Genomic DNA, 18,956 nt, shown 5'->3' on the forward strand with positions numbered 1-18,956 from the left:
CCCACTGGGCAGGGGCCATAGCCTGATGTCCCCCGTCAAGCCCCACAGGGCAGGAGGCACAGCCTGAGGTCCCCTGGCCTGGCGCTGGGGTGGGGGGCATGGCCTGAGGTCTCCCAGCCTGGTGCCAGGGTTGGGGGCACTGCCTGAGGTCCCCCGTCAAGCCCCGCGGTGTCAGGGGTGTGGCCTTAGGTCCCTCGCCCCAGCCAGGTGCCATGCAGCCTTAGGTCCCTGCTGTTCGGTTGTGACATATGGCATCCCGGCTAATTTGCATATTCCTCTATTATATATACTAATGGCCCGGTGCATGAAATTCATGCACGGGGGGGTGTCCCTCAGCCTGGCCTGCACCCTTTCTAATTTGGGACCCCTCGGGGGATGTCTGACTGCCGGTTTAGGCCCAATCCCTGTGGAATTGGGCCTAAACCGGCAGTCGGACATTTCTCTCACAATCCAGAACTGCTGGCTCCTAACCACTCACCTGCCTGCCTGCCTGATAGCCCATGACCACTCTGCCTGCTGACCTGATCACCTCCAAATGCCCCCCCACCAGCCTGCTTGCCCCCAACTGCCCCCCCCACCAGCCTGCTCGCCCCCAACTAACCCCTCCGCCCCCACCAGCCTGATCGCTCCCAACTGCCCCTACTGGCCTGATCGCCCCTAACCACCTCTGCCTTGGCCCTGTCACCATGGCTTTGTCCGGAAGGACGTCCAGAAGGTCTCCCAGTCTAATTAGCATATTACTCTTTTATTAGTATAGATATATCTTAAGTCTTAACTCCAAGGCTTTAGACATCAGATTTCTAGGGGCCTTATAGATAATTAGTAAAGCAATGATGATGATGATGCTTTGTTATAAAGCATTTTCACATCCATTGTCTCATTTGGCTCTCTCTACACCTGTCTGAGAAAAGATGCCTGCTAATGTCTTGTATACCTTACTGACAAGAAACTGATGCATCAGGGGTGAAAATAATTTGATCAAGGTGATGCCAACAAGTTAGAGGCAGGCCTGGGAATGAAACTGGATTTTAAGAAATACTAAAAGTTTTCTTTTACCACTCCATGGTATTGTAACTAATGACTTAAATTTCCAAGCTACTATGAAAAATACTAAAGCACATGCAATTTATCCTACAGAAAGCAATGAATGCCAAGGTTTTCCAGAAAGCATAGAAGTAGACATACGTCATCCTTTTAACTCTGCTGCATGTTTACATGAATCTTGAAAAGCACCTAGCATAGTGCCTCACATAGATGTGACATGCTCAATAAAAGCTGGCTTTAACATCCACATTATCAACATCAAGTCATTATCAACATGACTTATCTGTGTATAGATTAATAATTAATAGTAGCAGATTTTTAGGACCAAAATATCTCCTACTACTTACTTATCCATTGGCAGCCAGTGAAATGGAAGTCCTTTTTTAAAATTAGACGAGAGGCCTGGTGCACAAAATTTGTGCACTGGAGGATGGGGTTCCCTCAGCCCAGTCTGCACCCTCTTGTAGTCCAGGAATCCTCGGGGGATGTCCCTGCAGGGAGCGGACCTAAGCCACAATTGGACATCCTTAGTGCTGCCGCAGAGGCCAGAAAGGCTCCCTGCCACTGCTTCTGCGCTTGTCAGCTGTCAGCCCAGCTTGTGGCTGGGCAGTACTCCCCCTGTGGGAGTGCACTGCCCACCAGGGGGCAACTCCTGCATTGGTGTCTGCCCCCTGGCGGTCAGTGCACATCATAGCGACCGGTCGTTCCCCCGTTTGGTGGATTTGCATATTACCCTTTTATTATATAGGATTAGTCTTACATAATGACAAGGAGACAGGGGCTTGAGGACTTAGATGCTATTGTTTAATTCTAGTTTTACTAATTACTGGACAAAAGAAAATATTTTAAATTATTGATAGATGAAGTACTTCATCTGTTAATAGAGAAATAATTAATTTAAAGAATGTTTCATAGAGGAAGGGTTCAAATTTTAGCTCATTATTATGATTAAATAAAATAAACATAAATTTTACTTGCAGCTACTCTATCTCAGCACTCTTTCTTAGGGCTGTTAGAGACATTCAGGATTTTTTTCCATGCAAAAAGTAACAGCAATCAAGACAGACTGACCTTTGCATTACTTTATGGCCATTCTTTATTAAATCGTGTTCAATTACTTTCTCCTATTGACATGAGGATGATTCTGGTTTATTGCTTCCTAGAAGTCACCACTGCCTAATATCTGTAAAATTGAATTTAGTACGGGACCAATATTTATGGACTTGTTTTTTGTTGTAATTAATAAGCTGTCCCAGCAGTACAGCAGAGGAAATCTTGCCCATGTTTATAAAACCTGACAGTTCCTATCACCCCACAGTCATTTTCATGTTAATATTGTGTCTTCTCACCTCTTCTTCTGAAGCCAATTTTACATAAATAGGAAATCATGGCTCTAGGTCATTGACAAAGTGAAGCAGGCTTAACCCCAAACAGTCTTTTTTAAGAGGATAATTCTCAGAGTGAGAGACATGTTATGCCTGGGCTCCATTTTCTTTGACAGGTAGTCATTCCTTTCCCTGGCTGGGATGACATTCTGACATATGATCTTGAGCTACACTTACTTACGTGGCCAGGTAGATGGGCCATGGGTAGCATAAAGGATTATTCTAATGGTAAATTTTGGTTATAATTTTGTAGTTCAAACTATTTGCTATATTTTTCTACCAAGTTCATACCTACAGAGGCCTTTCCCGGTGGCCCTTTGCTTGCCCCTGTGACTTGTTTTGGCAAATAGAATGTGTGTCAAGTGACACATGCCTATCATAGCAGACATTTCAAGAATCATTTTTTAAAATTATTTCTCCCTTTGACAATGAGAATGACAAGCCACAGAATGAAAATAAATGGGGAAGAGTAATACATTACATATTAGCTTTAAACTACTGAGATTTGAGGGTTATTTGCTTAAAGTGGCCAGTACTATCTAATTTTGCCTTATTTGTATCCAACCAACTTTGGATAGACAGATGAAAGGAAGATATACAGACAGACAGATGGACAAATAGATGCCTTAACAATACAAAGAAAACAAATTACATACCAGATAAAGATAAATGGCCAAAGGCAAGCATTTCTGCAAATACAAATTCAGAAATAGCTCTAGCTTTCATGTCATCACTGGATTGGAAAATCAACCTGTCAGTCAGGAAAATGGGTGTCTGTTTAGTAACTTGCTCTCTAGTTTTGAACAAGGTCCTTAATGTCTGTTGGTACATTTCTGCAAGATTGGTTGTATATGATAATCTCACCTGGAAAATGAGCATCACATTATAGAATTACTGTGCAAAGTTAATGAGGTGATCTATATAATAAAAACCCAGTGGTCGTGATGCCATAACAACCAAAGACTGGTCACCAGGAGGCTGTGTGCGCAGTGAGGCATGTGCAGGTAGGTGGGGCCATGCGATTTCATGCGCTGGGCTTCTAGTGTTTATATAAAGGGCTTACCAATGCTGGCACATCATGTCTGTCTTATTATTGCAGAAGGGTTAGCATCAGTATTGTGTTTTTTTGTTTTTTGTTTTTTTTTAAATATATTTTATTGATTTTTTCAGAGAGGACAGGAGAGGGATAGAGAGTTAGAAACATCGATGAGAGAGAAACATCGATCAGCTGCCTCCTGCACACCCCCTACTGGGGATGTGCCTGCAACCAAGGTACATGCCCTTGACCGGAATCGAACCTGGGACCCTTGAGTCCGCAGGCCGACGCTCTATCCACTGAGCAAAACCGGTCAGGGCAGTACTGTGTTTTTTTTTGTTGTTGTTGTTAATCCTCACCCGAGGATACTTTTCCATTGAATTTTAGGGAGAGTAGAAGAGAGAGGGAAAGACAGAGAGAAACATCAATGTGAGAGAGACACAGCCATTGGTTGCCTTCTACATGATCCCATCACTGGCCAGGGAGGAGCTTGCAGCCGAGGTACTTGCCCTTGACCAGAATGCAACCTGGGTCCCTTTGGACTTACGGCTGATGCTCTAGCCATTGAGCAAAACCAGCTAGGATAGCATCAGTACTACTTTAATGGACTGCCAACTCACAGCATATATACTTCAGTCAAATTTATGTAATTAAGCTTTTAAAAATAAAATAAACTAAGGTTATGCTAATCACTGCTGATTACAAGTATTCTCTCTATTTAAGGTCAATTACTGTCCTTTCTCCTTTTGAAAGCATTGTCATAATCATTGTCCTATCCTGACCCTCTCTCAATTTCTCATTCACAGTAAATTCACTTGATATCCACCCTTGCTCCTCACACCCACAGCGGGCCTATTTTTCCGGTGCCAAATTCATTTTTCAGATTTTAACTAACTTATCAACCATCTCTATGGCAACACCCTGGGCCTCTTGTCCCCACAGTTGCCACCAAAGTTCTCTATACATAATAGATAAAATAGATCTGTTAACTTATGAGTTTCACAGAATCAGAAAACCAGAGGAAATTTCTGTTAGGAACTCATGGTGATATAGAAAACCTAAATTCACCAGAAGTTTGCTTTTCACAGAGCTGCTAAATATAAGGAAATACAACACAACATTTCAGGGACAAAAAGAACCTTCAATTTAAATCTAGTCAGGTGTTTTATTTTGAGATGAAGAAATTAAAGGGCAAGAGAGAAAATCACTAGTTCAAGGTCATTCACCTATATGGTAGCACAACCTCCAAGGCCACTCTTAAATAGCAGTCATAATCTTTTGCTTTATATCCAGCTGTCTCATTTTATCAAAGAAAATGGAAAACAGGGATTTATTACAGAACAATAACTGTACTAGTATTCATCTTCAAAAAAGTACAATGGGAAAAAGTGTTAATTGGCTATGCAAAACTGCTAATCAGTAATGTGCAGGAAAATTGCAACAAAGCTTTTGGTTGTTTGGATGTGGGCTGAAGAAGCAAAACACAGAGAAGGCTAGATGCACAGATGTTTGTATAGGAAACTTCAGGATTTTATATTTACTTTAAGTCCATCTTCCATGAAAGTGGATCGCATAGCTAAAGTGAATGAACTTAAAATCAATTTGAATCATATGTACCAGACCGTTATGATAAATAAATGCAGTTTTGGAATGTAAAAGTCAAGTGAGACCTAGGTCAGCCAGGTTCTGGCACTTCTCTGTAACTCACTGTATACCCTCAGGCAAGCCTTAGTTGGGTAATACCTATCACATTCATCTCTTAGAGCAGTGGTCGGCAAACTCATTAGTCAACAGAGCCAAATATCAACAGTACAACGATTGAAATTTCTTTTGAGAGCCAAATTTTTTAAACTTAAACTTCTTCTAATGCCACTTTTTCAAAATAGACTTGCCCAGGCCGTGGTATTTTGTGGAAGAGCCACACTCAAGGGGCCAAAGAGCCGCATGTGGCTCACGAGCCGCAGTTTGCCGACCACAGTCTTAGAGTATTGTTTCATGATAGAAACTCCCTTTACCTATCAAAGATAAAAATATTTATTTTCACAGACACGTATGTTTTCCCATTTGATCTCATTATCTTTCATTTTCCCTGTTGTTAGGTAGAGATATAGAGGCACATAATTTTCTAAAATAAGGAAATAGTTATTTATGAAGAAAGACATATAGCCCTAAAAATACAACAGGAAGTGGTAGGGACTCCGGTAAACCTGCGATTGTGCCTTACCTATTGGGACACGTGACAATTCAGCTCTGCCCAATCATTTTCAAATGCCAGTGAAGACCCCAATGTTGACAATGGAAAGATGTTTAAAATTCCCATGTAAAATTTCTCAATTGTTCAATGTTGACTAAAATAAATAAAATTTAACTCTGTCCTTGTCTAATGATCGGTGACCTAGGCTAGAGTTAGACAATTTACTACAACCAACTTTGCCTCTTTGGAGTAATTTCCTTATAAGTAAAATTAAAATTGGGCTTGATCTTCAAGATTTAGCCCTAATTTTTATTTTTCTATAAATCTAATTTTAGTCTTTGTCACTAATCCTGGTAACAAGAAACCACCAACTAAGAAAAAGTAATTATTAGGTAGTTACAATTTCTGTCCATAATTGCATTATCTCTGATCTCTTTAACAAGTAGCTCTTACACAGCTCATGAATTACACATTTCCTTTTATATTACATAGCTCTTCACCACTTAGCAATGAACAATAGATATAATGATGGAAAACAAGGTGTGTGATACTGTAAGTAATATGAGTGTAGGCAGATTAAAAATTGTGTTTGAAAATTATTCCAGTGAACTCAGTTTTTTAAATTGCAGCTTTCATATTATCAGCAATATCACTTATTGTACTTCAGTATTCATAAATAAAGATATATTGCTGATAGAAAAGCACTTATGGGTAAAACAATTAGGTTTGTGGTGGGGATAGGAGAACTATAATTTCAAAAAACACTACTTGTTAGGATTTCTTTTTGTCATAACTCTGAAAGATGGTTTATAGCAGGAGCAGTTAATTTGGGGTGGATAAATAGGAAGACAAGTGTGAATAATTATACATTTATGATGTGATTTATATGTAAATGTGAAGCATTGTCAAGTTTTGAACAGCAAAAACACCCACATACATAAAAGTAAACAAAAAATATTATACTAAGTCATGTTTAACATATTTGTCAATCTCTTTTCCTTGAACTTTTCTACCTTATTGAATGTACTAATTGATTTTCCAAAGACAGTAGATTACGGGAGTGGCAGATAAGAGTGGTAAACAAATTCTGGTCAGTACCAGTTTGTATGCCCAGTAAATTCTTTCCTGGGCTGTTAAGTACTGCTGTGTGCTATGATCCTCATAATAGCTTCCTTTTGAAGAAAGAAAGTTAAATTTTAAAAAATGAAAATTATTTTCCTTATTGCTACTCACTGCCCATTGCAGTCTCTGACATGCTTAAATTTACATGTCTCAATGCTGGAGAGCATTATTTTCTGAAAATGCAAAAATAAGATGAAGAAATTATTCATTTGTGTCAAATAGAGTAAAAGGAATGAGTTGAGTACACAGCATGATGTCTGTAGATTCGGTCTCCATCATTTCACTCACATTTCTATATTTTTAAAAAAATACTGTTTTACATTTAATTTGGGGTAGCAGCTGGATAGGAGGGCTCTATTAGTTATATCAATCACACTGATGAATGTGTCTTTTGAACACAGCAAAATGGGATTTTTAATTGAGTTAGGAAACACCAAAAACTTGGATAAAAATTAATGTTGTTTTGATCTGGTTGGTTTTGATAGACTGTGAAAATAAGATATTAATCTTTGAAACTACTGTAAATACAGTCATGCAAACCTTTTATTGTGTTTTATTTCTGATGAGATTTCTCTTTGAAGAAAAATTTTTATACAAATATGGTGGATCCAACAGTTCATTAAGTCCAGATTTGGGTGGTAACCCATAGGTCTACTTAGCAAGTGAATGATAACATCTCATATGCAGTAAACATGCTTTGGAAAAATGAAAGAATATCATTGCTTAATTGTTTCTCACTTGATCTTATTGCTATGTGTGAATATAATTGCTATTCCTACAGGTTAACATTTAGTTGATGCCTGCATGCATTTGTCATATTAAGTTCTGGTATTTCATTTCATTTGCCTCTGTAAAATTAGCTCTTATAAAGCTTAGAAATAACTTTTAATTAATTCATCTTTTTACATACTTTGGGATCTGGATAAATAACTCTGCTTTATTGAATATCCTTGAACAAATTATTTAGCCCCTCTCAACTTAAGTAGCTTCATCTGTCAAATGGAAAAATAGTATCTTTCTCAGAAGTTTGTTGAGAGAAATAAAAATATATCATGCATGTTGCACAGATGTTAGAAAGTTATAAAACCCATTGTCGCCGAAACCGGTTTGGCTCAGTGGATAGAGCATCGGCCTGCGGACTGAAAGGTCCCAGGTTTGATTCCGGTCAAGGGCACGTACCTTGGTTGTGGGCACATCCCCAGTAGGGGGTGTGCAGGAGGCAGCTGATTGATGTTTCTAACTCTCCCTCTCCCTTCCTTTCTGTATAAAATCAATAAAATATAATTTTTAAAATAAATAAATAAAATAAAACCCATTGTCCCTTCCTAGCACACAAATGAGCTACATGTTCCAGCCCCATTTTATCTCATGGGAACATGCAGCTAGTTCTTGCCAATGGAATGTAAGCACAAATGGGTCACCTCTACACCAAACATTTTCCCGATTTTGATAGGACTTCTCTATGCAACCTCTATCTTCTAAGTCCTATCTCCCCAGTGGGTAATGTAATGTCAGAGCAACCTTGGAACTTAAAAATTCCAATGTGAGATTCTTAAATGTCATATATGAATATTGCAACTGAAAGAAAATAACAAAAATGTTTGGGGATATATATATATATATATATATATATATATATATATATATATATATTGAGAGAGAGAGAGAGAGAGAGAGAGAGAAGGGTGCCATTCCCCCTAAATTAAAAACTTAATGGAGTTTTGCATTAGACTTGCTTTAAGAACATGTTGAAAAGTTAATGAAGGAAAACATTTCAGGAGAACATTAATTTATAAAGAAAGTCGCTCCTACATTATACATGTATTGTGTGACCTTGGTTGCATCAGAGGTTATGGATAGCTCGAAGGACAAAGACTTTAAAGGAGCAGCTAGTCAAATGCATTTATTTTAAAAATAAGAAAATTTCGCCCAGCTGGCATGGCTAAGTGGTTGAGTGAGCATTGACCTATGAACCAGGAGGTCATAGCTTGATTCCTGGGTTGCAGGCTCCCTCCCCAGTGGGAGGCATGAAGGAGGCAGCCAATCAATGATTCTCTCTCAACATTGATGTTTCTATTTTTCTCTCCCTCTCCCTTTCTCTCTAAAATAAATAAAAATATATTTTAAAAAAATAAACTTTCATCCTAAGCTTCTTCCCATGGCTGTTAGAGGCCCGACTCTCTTTATATAATTTATACATTTTCCTCTCCTGAAACTACACTCGTTTTTCTAAATTAAAGCTTAAAGAAAATAAAACTCTATTATTATCCAGTCTTCCACTGATTGATTTTAAGATAGTATGCTGCTTCAAGTAGTTTGAAAAGTTTACTATTGACTAAAATGGGCTCACAACTTACTGTGACTCAGAAGTGCTGGGAGACTGTAGGATTGACGCTGTAGTTATTTACTTCTCTCTATCATTTAGGTTCCTAATGTGTTTTCTTTCAACATCTTCAGTGAAAAAAATTACCATTAACGTGTATCTTTTTAAACATTTCATTTTTCTTTCCTCCAACTAGTTCACTTCAATAATGAGTAAAAATCATCTTAATTAAAATACAGCCTGGCCTGGCTGGGATGGCTCAGTAGTTGAGCGTCGACCTATGAACTGGAGGTCACCGTTCAATTCCTGGTCAGGCATATCCCATGTTGCGGGCTCGATCCTTAGTGTGGGGTGTACAGGAGGCAACCAATCACTGAATCTCTCTCATCATTGATGTTTCTATCTCTCTTCATCTCTCTCTCTCTCTCTCAAAAAAAAAAAAAAACACAACCAATAAACATTTAAAAAAAGAGGCTATAAGCCTCTTAATTCTTAAAAAAAAATACTGCCTGGAAGATGGGAGCTTTTTAATTATTTTCCTGTTTGGAGAGTTATTTGAATTATTTGACCAGTGTACCCTGATATAAGCAGAGAAGTTTGGACTTGAGCTTGGTATTAAATAAGGCAAATTGGGCACAAAGACCTGGAGTACAACTTACACAGAAAAGGGAAGGAAGGTGGGAGAATAGTAGGAAAGGTTAGGAATCAAGCAGTAAACAGGGACTTATCCATGGAGCTGACTTTTCTAAAATTGTGGTCTACATGTTACTGTTGGGAAGTAAGATGAATTTAGTGGTATGTGAACTTTTTAATATTTATGCATTTCTTGCATTGGAAACCAGGAAAATATAACTAGGACATGGAATCTAAGTAAAAAAGATGTTAAAGACAAAAAGGAAGTAAATAATAGTTAATGTACATGGGTTTGTCAAAAAGATTATGAAGATATTTCATGAATGCTGATGTTTGCATTGCTAAAGACAATATGGGAGTTTTAAATTTTTATTCATTGACTTTTAGAGAGAGAGGAAGGATGGGAGAGAGAGATTTGTCGTTCTACTTATTTATGAATTCATTGGTTGATTCTTGTATGTTCCCTGACTGGAGACTGAACCCACAACCTTGGCTTATGAGGATGATGCTCTAACCAACTGAACTACCTGACCAGGGCCTCAATATAGAAGTTTTAATGGCATTTTTATATGGCAAGACTGGAATATATTATTTAATACTAGAAGCCCGATGCACCAAGATGCGTGCTAGAATGGGCCTTCCTTTCCCTGGCTGCCAGCACCACCTTTCCACTCTGGCCCAGCCCCAGAGCCACCTCTTTCCGCCCCGGCCCTGCCTTCCCACACTGTCCAGAGGCCCTGAGAGACCAGGGGTGGGGCGGAAGGCCTGTGTTGTCACCATGGCGATGACGCAAGCATCCCACTGGCCTCCGTTGCTCGGTGCCTCTGTATGCAAATTAACCACCATCTTTGTTGGGTTAATTTGCATATCACTCCTGATTGGCTGGTGGGGTAGCGGAGGTACAGTCAATTTACACGTTTGTCTATTATTAGGTAAGATGGGAAGACTGGGATATATTATTTAATGTGGGAAGACTGGGATATATTATTTTTAAATCAATGTGATGGCATTTGGATCCCAGGAACATAGATTGATTCCCCTATGAAACTAATTTTCCCTCTTTTCTAGCCCGCATTTCACATTGAAAACATGAAGGAACAAAGTTCTGCTTGATACCAAAAATTGGGTTAGATAATTTAGTGAACTGGAAATGGGAGCATGACCAAAAAAACAGTCTTCTACTTTAGAATAATCATTGAGTGATAGAAAAATACACACTAGGGTCCTGCCTTGTTTATTAAATTGAGGGAAAATGTACAGTTTTATCCATACAGTTGTCATAAACAATCAGTTCTATTTACCTACTAATTAACAACTCTAGGCAAGCTACCATGCTAAAAGCATCATAAATACCAAGGTAATTATTGAAAGGCTTCTGTATTGAAATTTGCAATTTATTGGAGTGAGGAGGTAGAAAAGGAGAAAAATGAATGCCCAGCAACATTAAGCAGAAATTATGATTTCATATGGTGGGTGAAAATGCTGTGAGGGGAATTAATGGGATAATGATGATGACGGTAATGCCTTTCATATACTGAGTCAGTTGTATGTGCTAAACAGAGTTTTCAGCATTTTAATGGAGTACTTAATCCTCAGAGCAACCCAGCAATATTATTGAACTAAATTATATTAAATCATGTATACAGGCCAGTATTCAAACGTGAGCTGCCTGACTCCAAGGGTGCACATTCTTAAAAATTGTTTTACTTTGTTTTGGTGATAGGGTCAGTGAAGGCCTCACTGAGGAGGTGCTGCTTATTTAAACCTTAAAGTCACAAAGAAGAAGGGGATGAGTGGGGAAACCATTTGAAAGAGAAAGGAGGCTGAGATTCAGCGAGATTGGCTAGTTCTATTCAAGAAAACATAACAGATTAGTTTTATCACATGCTGGCAAATTATAGAAAACAAAGCTGGGAAGCCCTTGAGATCAGGTGCTCACATATTAGGAACAATAGCTTGTGCTTCACGGAATGTACTGAATTCTTGAGACAAGATGCAAGTTGTGCTTCAGATGACCTGGGCCATGGTGGGGGTAACATAGTGTAGTGATTAAGAGCCTGAGTCTGCCAATAAGCCTCTTGAATTTATATCCCATCTTTCATAATGATCCCTGCTCGTCAATGAACCCCTAGACATCTCAGTTTCCTCACCCACAGTGTTACTCTCAGTGTTAATGACAATAACTATGACTATGATTATGAGAATTTCATAGTCATAGTTATGAGAATTAAAGTAAATCATTTATGTAAAATGCTTGCTATGATGCATGTAGTTGGTACTCAGTACGTGCTAGCTTTTATGGTTAATGAGTAAACGATAGATTGTAGAAGAGACTGAAAACAGGGACGGACTTAGTAGGCGATCACCGCAGTCCAGATGATAACAGACAACATCGTGAACTAAGACAGTGGCGATGGCAACTAAAAAGAGGACAGTTACACAAGATATTTCGTAAGTGCCGTCATGATTCATTAGGTGTGGGAGGCAGAGACATGACTCCTTGAGTGTTTGTGCCTGGCTCGCTATTTCCAGATATAGACTAACCAGGAAGACATGATGATTTGGAGAAGAAATTATGGATCCATAATCTGTTTTGATGTATTGACTGTGGATTAAAGGTATTCTTCACGTTTTATCAAACTGTCACCAAGGCAATGTTTTAATCAAGTGTGATATAGATCAGTTGGTGGTAGGAGATGATCCGGGTGGTGGGTGCATGGTTTGTCTCCATGGTGAGAAAATTGTTTCCTATGAAATGCTCTCTCCTGTTTACATCAAGTATGTTTTTACTTTCGTAGTAGCTGCATTTTCCTGTTTTTTTTCTAATACCTCTCTTTCTTTTTCAACATATTCAGAGTCTGGGGAACACAAATATATATGCACTTAACATTTAAGAACATTTTAAATAATATAAAAACATTTGTTTTTTATGAAATTTTGATACAAATTTCTATTTATATCAAATGCTTCTAGTTTATAATTATGGCCCTAATATGAACCTTTTTAAAAAAATCTTATAACTAAAAACCATGAATCAATTTAAAGAAAAAAAAAAACAACAACTAAGGAACCAGCAGTAGAGTCACTTGGCTTAACAAAGTTATGAAAGGTAGGCTTGAACGACTGAAGGTTAGAAATCCCCTACAGTAAGCTAAGTACCAGTTTAAGCAATATTTCCAAGGAGGCTTTTAACGGAAAACATTTCATATAAGTCTAGGAGAAAACCATATTGCAATAAATGGCTAAGATGAAAAAGGACTAGAACTAGAAAGTTGATATTCCAAGAAATTAACATAACTTTGTAGATGTTAACTAATTATGGAGCTATGCTTGAAGATAGGAATGACATCAGGCATCAAACAAAAGAGCATGTGGAAAATTCCAGTCATTACAAAGTCAACCATCACAAGAATCGGGCTGCCTCTCAGCATTGGTGTTCAGTTTCAGTTCAGCCCTCTTCACAGAGGCAACTGTAATAGGACTTCCCACAAAATACAAACCAGCAAGAGCAGGGAATGGACAAGAAGACCAATACAAAGGCTAACTACCATATTAAAATTTGCATTAAGTAGAAGTGATCCATTAGATGATGCTACTCAGTATCAAATCTGATATGAATGCAGTTTTGCTTTGAGTTCCCTAGAAAGTTTAATAGCTTTGTGACACCTGGATGATAATTCTTGCTCTGCTTTCAGTAAGCAGATCACTTTCTGCTGGCAGCATCTCTTAAGAGACAGTAAATACTCTAGATCGTCCTCAACATGAGACAGTGGGAAGGGGGTGATGTTAGGCCCTGTGATATAAGCCAACCCCTTCCTCATCACCTTTTGGTTTTAATGCAACTCTGAGCTCAAATGACTGAACAAAAGATTGGCTAGTCATGACTTTGTGGGTTCTGTTTTAGGGTGCTGAAATAATTATAGATATGAATATACAACAGAACTTGATGTTCAATTTCACATTCTGGAAGTGTGCAGACTTGGGAGATTATTTTTACACATGTTCTTCCTTCCACAGATGGAAGATTTTACTTCTAAGGCAATCCTGAATCTTTTTTTGGCACCAAATGAAACACTGTTCTAGTACTTGATGGTCAGGGTTTTTAGTGAATAATGGAGTAGAAGGCCCCTTTTAAAAATATGTGTTTGAGCATTTCTTTAACCCTCATTCAGGTTCTTTTTTTAAAATAAAAGAGTATTTAGGAAAAATCTGAAAATGCCAATAACAATGTGAGGGCCAGATAGCTCTTTGAATTTGAAGTTGGTTTTTATGAAGGTAGAATCTTATATTTCCATTTTTGTATAGGCCTTAAATTTGCTTCTGTACAAAAGACCAAGGCCTTATTCTCCATAAGTCAGCACAAAACTGTGTCACTGTGTCTTACAAATTCCAGGGTGGGTGTTGGGGGGGAAATCAGGTATATGTGAATAAATCAACAGAAAACAGCTCAACTTATGGAAATACATGTCTTAATAAATGGTAATCTGTGAACACAAGGTTTATATATGAAATTGGAAGCATTTTACTATTTTCCTCCTACACATAGTAAAGCTCTTTTTGTTCACATTGGTTATCTGGGAAAACTGATGCCCCGAGAATTTCAATAATTTTCTCAATATCAACAGCTGGTAAATGATGGAGTTGGGGTTTGAACAGACCTATTTGATACTCCAGTGATGGAGTCAGTTCAGAAGATTAACTTATTGAATGGAGAATTAGTCCATATTCTCCATGGTCACTTTTTCTACATTTTTGCATAATCGATTTTTTTCTGTGCAATTACTTTAAACACTTCTATTTCAATATGTTATGAAACATTTCTTAAAAGAAGCATTATATCTATACCTAATAATATTTTCTTTTTAAATAATCGCTGCTTATTCTTGCTTAAAGAAAGTAAGCAAATAATTTACTAATCCAATTTGAATTCAATTTGCTTCAGATTGAAATAATCCATTTATATATATATTCTATTATACAATAATACCAATTATAATTTTCTCTAGTTAATTAAAACACTTTAATTTTCTGAATATCACCTGTAGACAGCTGCTAAAAAGCCTTCTGGATCATATACACCAGAATTTTAGCTCTTAAAGGGTCATTTAGAATACTGTTTAAATGCATCTTACCAGAAGTTGTCTTCACTACGTCTGTGGTATTTCTCAGTCCAACAAATGAAAATTGATAAAGCCTCCAAGATCTTGTGTCACCCACTTCAACAGAGTTACGCTTCCATTGATAGACAATTTCTTCCCGTGGATAGCCATCTGCCAAGAGGTGGGAAAGCACATGTTTAAAATGATTATAAATGAACGTATGTAGCAACCACCTTCCAGGAACAAGACACCAAGGAATGTGCTGAGAGAGATAAAATTATGACTTAATGAGAACCCTGGACTAAAGAGCCTCACCATAGAGAAAATAAATACAATGACATCCTATCCCAATGGGAAGTTAGATTTAAAAATTATGAGGTTAAAATCATCCCTGAAAGTCACTTAAATTGCATAGCAGATATACTATACATTGTTTAATATATACTATATGTGCAGTCTACATTGGGGTAAGATGTAATAAGTCATCAGTATAAACAGATAGTACATATGTAAGATATTGTTTCAGCATGAAGGGGACTCAACCAGGGCAAAATTTTTAGAGTCATGCAGAAACAGAAAATATTGAGAGAAGAGCAGCCTTAAGTTCCTCTCCAGAGCATGCACCCTTAGTAGAAGGTGGTGGGGAAAAATAACCTCAACATTTACATTAATTATTCTCTCTCTCTCTTTTTTGGGGGGATTTCATTTTAATATACACAGAAATCTACAATGATAATGCAGTGACTATCAGTACCATTTCTTTCATTTCTTTGCCCAATACCCTAGACAAGTTTCTTAATTTTTTTTCCCAAATCATTTGCTTCCTTATGGTGGTTATGATAATACTTATTTCATGAAATTGATGATCAATGTATATTTAATGGATAAACATTACTATTAAGTAAATGATACAATAAACTCTTTCAAGTAAAAATTAGTTAAATAGGGAGAGATTTTAAAAAATTAGAAAGCATCTCAACTATTTGTCTACTAATAATGCTATGGAAAGATGAGTCTTGATTATGGAGGCTGATTCACTACTTAGCATAAAATTCTTTGTGTCTTCCTTTACTTCATTTTCTTTTCTTTTGGTCCAACTCTGTGACTGTTGTGTATTTATTAATTAAGAAGAAGGAAAAGAGAAAGCAGTATCCCCTGATGGAGCAGGGGTGGGAGGCAAGATGTGCTGGAAACTGAGGAAAATAATGATGATATTAGGGAACTTCCTCTGGAGAATGTAATTATGATTTAATTTTTGATAGCAATAAGTAATATTAAGTTGTGTTTAGGTTCAGAAGACGGTTGACTATTGGTGACGTAATGGCACAGAAATCACCAGTTCTTAAGCTTTAGCTGATTTAGGAGTAATCCCAGTTGAAAGATCAAAGGAAAATAAATCTAATCTCCTAAAGCTTGGGGGAAGCTTTCACTTAAAAATATTTCATTCTTGGATGAAGTGAAGCATATGAAATAAGTTTTATACTGAAACCTTTTCTAAATACAGGGTGGGACAAAAGTGGGTTTACAGTTGTGAGTATCAAAAGGCAGAGGTTATTCTTATATTATTATTTATTAATTATTGTATTTTTATATGAACAACTATAAATATACTTTTGCACAACCCTGTTTATATGATACTAGAGGCCCGGTGCACGAATTCATGCACCCTCGGCCTGGCCTGTGGGATTGGGCCAAAACTGGCTCTTCAACATTTCCTGAGGGGTCCCGGATTGTGAGAGGGTGCAGGCCAGGCCGAGGGACCCCACAGGTGCACAGTTGGGGCTGGGGAGTGATGTGGGAGGTTGGCCAACTGGGGAGGGACCATGGGAGTGCTCCAGGGCATGTCCAGTCCATCTCGCTCAGTCCCGATCTGCTGGACCCCAGCAGCAAGCTAACCTACCAGTTGGAGCATCTGCCCCCTGGTGGTCAGTGCATATCATAGCGAGCGGTTGAGCGGCCTTAGCATATCATTAGCATATTATGCTTTGATGGGTTGAATGGACAACTGGATGACTGGACACTTAGCATATTAGGCTTTTATTATATAAGATGCAGTGATATTTTTCCTTTACTTCCATCTGGAATTGATGTAATGATAAACTAACGGTGGGTTTTCTCATCACTGATTTTTTAAAATGATGGTTATTATGATTTAATTGGCTCTTAGGAGTCTCCTTCAATCCCTGGCTGGGAAATTATATTTATGAAAATAAAAAATTAAAATTCATAATCAGTTTTCATTGCTTTATATGTACAGTTGGCAGATCAATAAAAAGGAGGAGATGAGCAACCTAAGACATTTGCTGAACAAGTGGTGAGACAAATATTTGTTTTTAATTCAGGCAGGAAATAGGTGAAGGTTACTAAAGCTTAATGTAATTTGTGCTAGAATCATCATGGATCTTTTTACTACAGTCTATTATCTGATTATGGTATTGATAATTAAGAAAAATAATGGAGCTTTTTATAGAATCTTGTGTATTGAGATAGCATACCAAGCATTTTACAAACAAAAGAGTATTGTGCTGGGCATGTCTTATAATCTCTGTTGGGTACCTGGGAATGTGGACTCACTGACTGAGAGATTTAGTAATTTGCTCAAGTCTATGGTGATAGAGTTGGAATTTGAACTGGACCTATGGAATGACCATAATCAGTCTTTTACTTACTGGTGGATATCTAGTTCTAGGTATTACTAGAACTCCAGGACAGGGAGGTAATTATTAATTTTGTTGTCTTTAACAGGTACACAGAATTGGAATGTGCAAACCACACTGTTGGATCTCTGTGCATCCTGACAGGTAAGGGAGAAAATAAGTAACAAATGTGCTGCTACTCTTCTCCTGGGCCCATGGAGAGAGGGAGATGTATAAGCCACCATTACCCCTTTCTATTCAGCACAGGCCTGGTTTTACAATTCTTTTCAACTAAGGGCTCCTAGCAACCACTGCCAATTTATTAAAAGTTTATACATCAATGAAACGTATTTGTAACTCCTGATAAATTAGACCCTTTTCTGCAAGAATCACTCTGATAGGACCAAGCTGGTATTATGATGAAAGAAACTGTCAAAATCTTCAGAGAAAACAACATTGCTTAATGCAATTTTGTATTTTCTGTAAATCATCCAATTAATTGACAATGCAATTAAACTATTGGTGAGAGGAGATGCACACTACAGAGTGAGTGTTACTTACAACTGGAGAACTCCAAGGGGCAGGAGTGTTCATCCATTGGAAAATTGTGCAACTGTAATTGGCACTCAGCATCAATCGTCAACCTAAACGAAATACATGAAAGATAACTAAAAATATTTTAGACATAGTTTTAAAAATGTACATTAGCACATTTTCTAATGACCATTCTTCATCTTTATTCCTGGGGAGTATGCCTCGCATTCTTATGGATAACACAAGATGATTCTCACTGAAGAAATCCACCAAGTCCAGGAGAATAGCATTTAAGACTTAATGTGGTCCCTTCATTTTCACAAACTGAACAATAGGTTCTCATTGACCCCAACTCCATTTTTTTCAAACCTTAGGATCACAATATTTTTTTTTTGGCAAATTAATTGCACACATGAAATTGTTCAGTGACTATATTTAACTTAACAGAACAAACTGTTTTAAGAACTTAAGTTCATTTACTGTTTGCATATAAATGAATGCTGATAATTCTCAGATCTTATCTGCTAATTAAATCAGAACCTTCTGTTTGTAAGTGCTTGTTAGCTGTTAGCATTAAATTACTACATGTGAGTTTAAAAATACCTGTTTCACAGTTGGGTATTACGCATTTTACAATGGGACACCATGATGCCATTAACTAGGGTTTTATAAAGTAGAAAAATGTCTAATGGTAAACAGGAAATATTGAATAAATATAGACAGACATACTAGAAATATGTCTGCCAATGAGTTTCAAATAGTTTACATCTGGTAATACTTATTAAACATATAGGTTTTCTGGATCTCAATGGGCTGGAACTCTAGGAGGGAGAAAATTTAAAGGTGTTCAGATGTTTTGATCACTTTAGGAGAAAATATGAACATATTCTAAAATTGTTCTAGTGATGGATTGATATTTTAAATTTCACATTTGTTAGCTATATTTCTTA

General features: G+C 37.5%; 1 protein-coding gene across 3 annotated transcripts in view; it reads right to left on the reverse strand.

Annotated features, from left to right (window-relative positions):
* Window positions 1-18,956, reverse strand: part of GABRG2 (gamma-aminobutyric acid type A receptor subunit gamma2) — an 89,195-nt gene that overhangs the window by 36,641 nt on the left and 33,598 nt on the right. For all 3 annotated transcript variants that reach the window (XM_080673782.1, XM_080673784.1, XM_080673783.1), the window contains exons 5-6: window positions 18,034-18,116; window positions 14,870-15,007 (exon numbers count right to left, since the gene is read on the reverse strand). In XM_080673782.1, the coding sequence (XP_080529908.1) occupies window positions 14,870-15,007; window positions 18,034-18,116 (221 nt within the window). The remainder of the gene's footprint in view (window positions 1-14,869; window positions 15,008-18,033; window positions 18,117-18,956) is intronic.

Source organism: Plecotus auritus, assembly GCF_963455305.1.
Source record: "Plecotus auritus genome assembly, chromosome: 6".
Taxonomy (NCBI): domain Eukaryota; kingdom Metazoa; phylum Chordata; class Mammalia; order Chiroptera; family Vespertilionidae; genus Plecotus; species Plecotus auritus.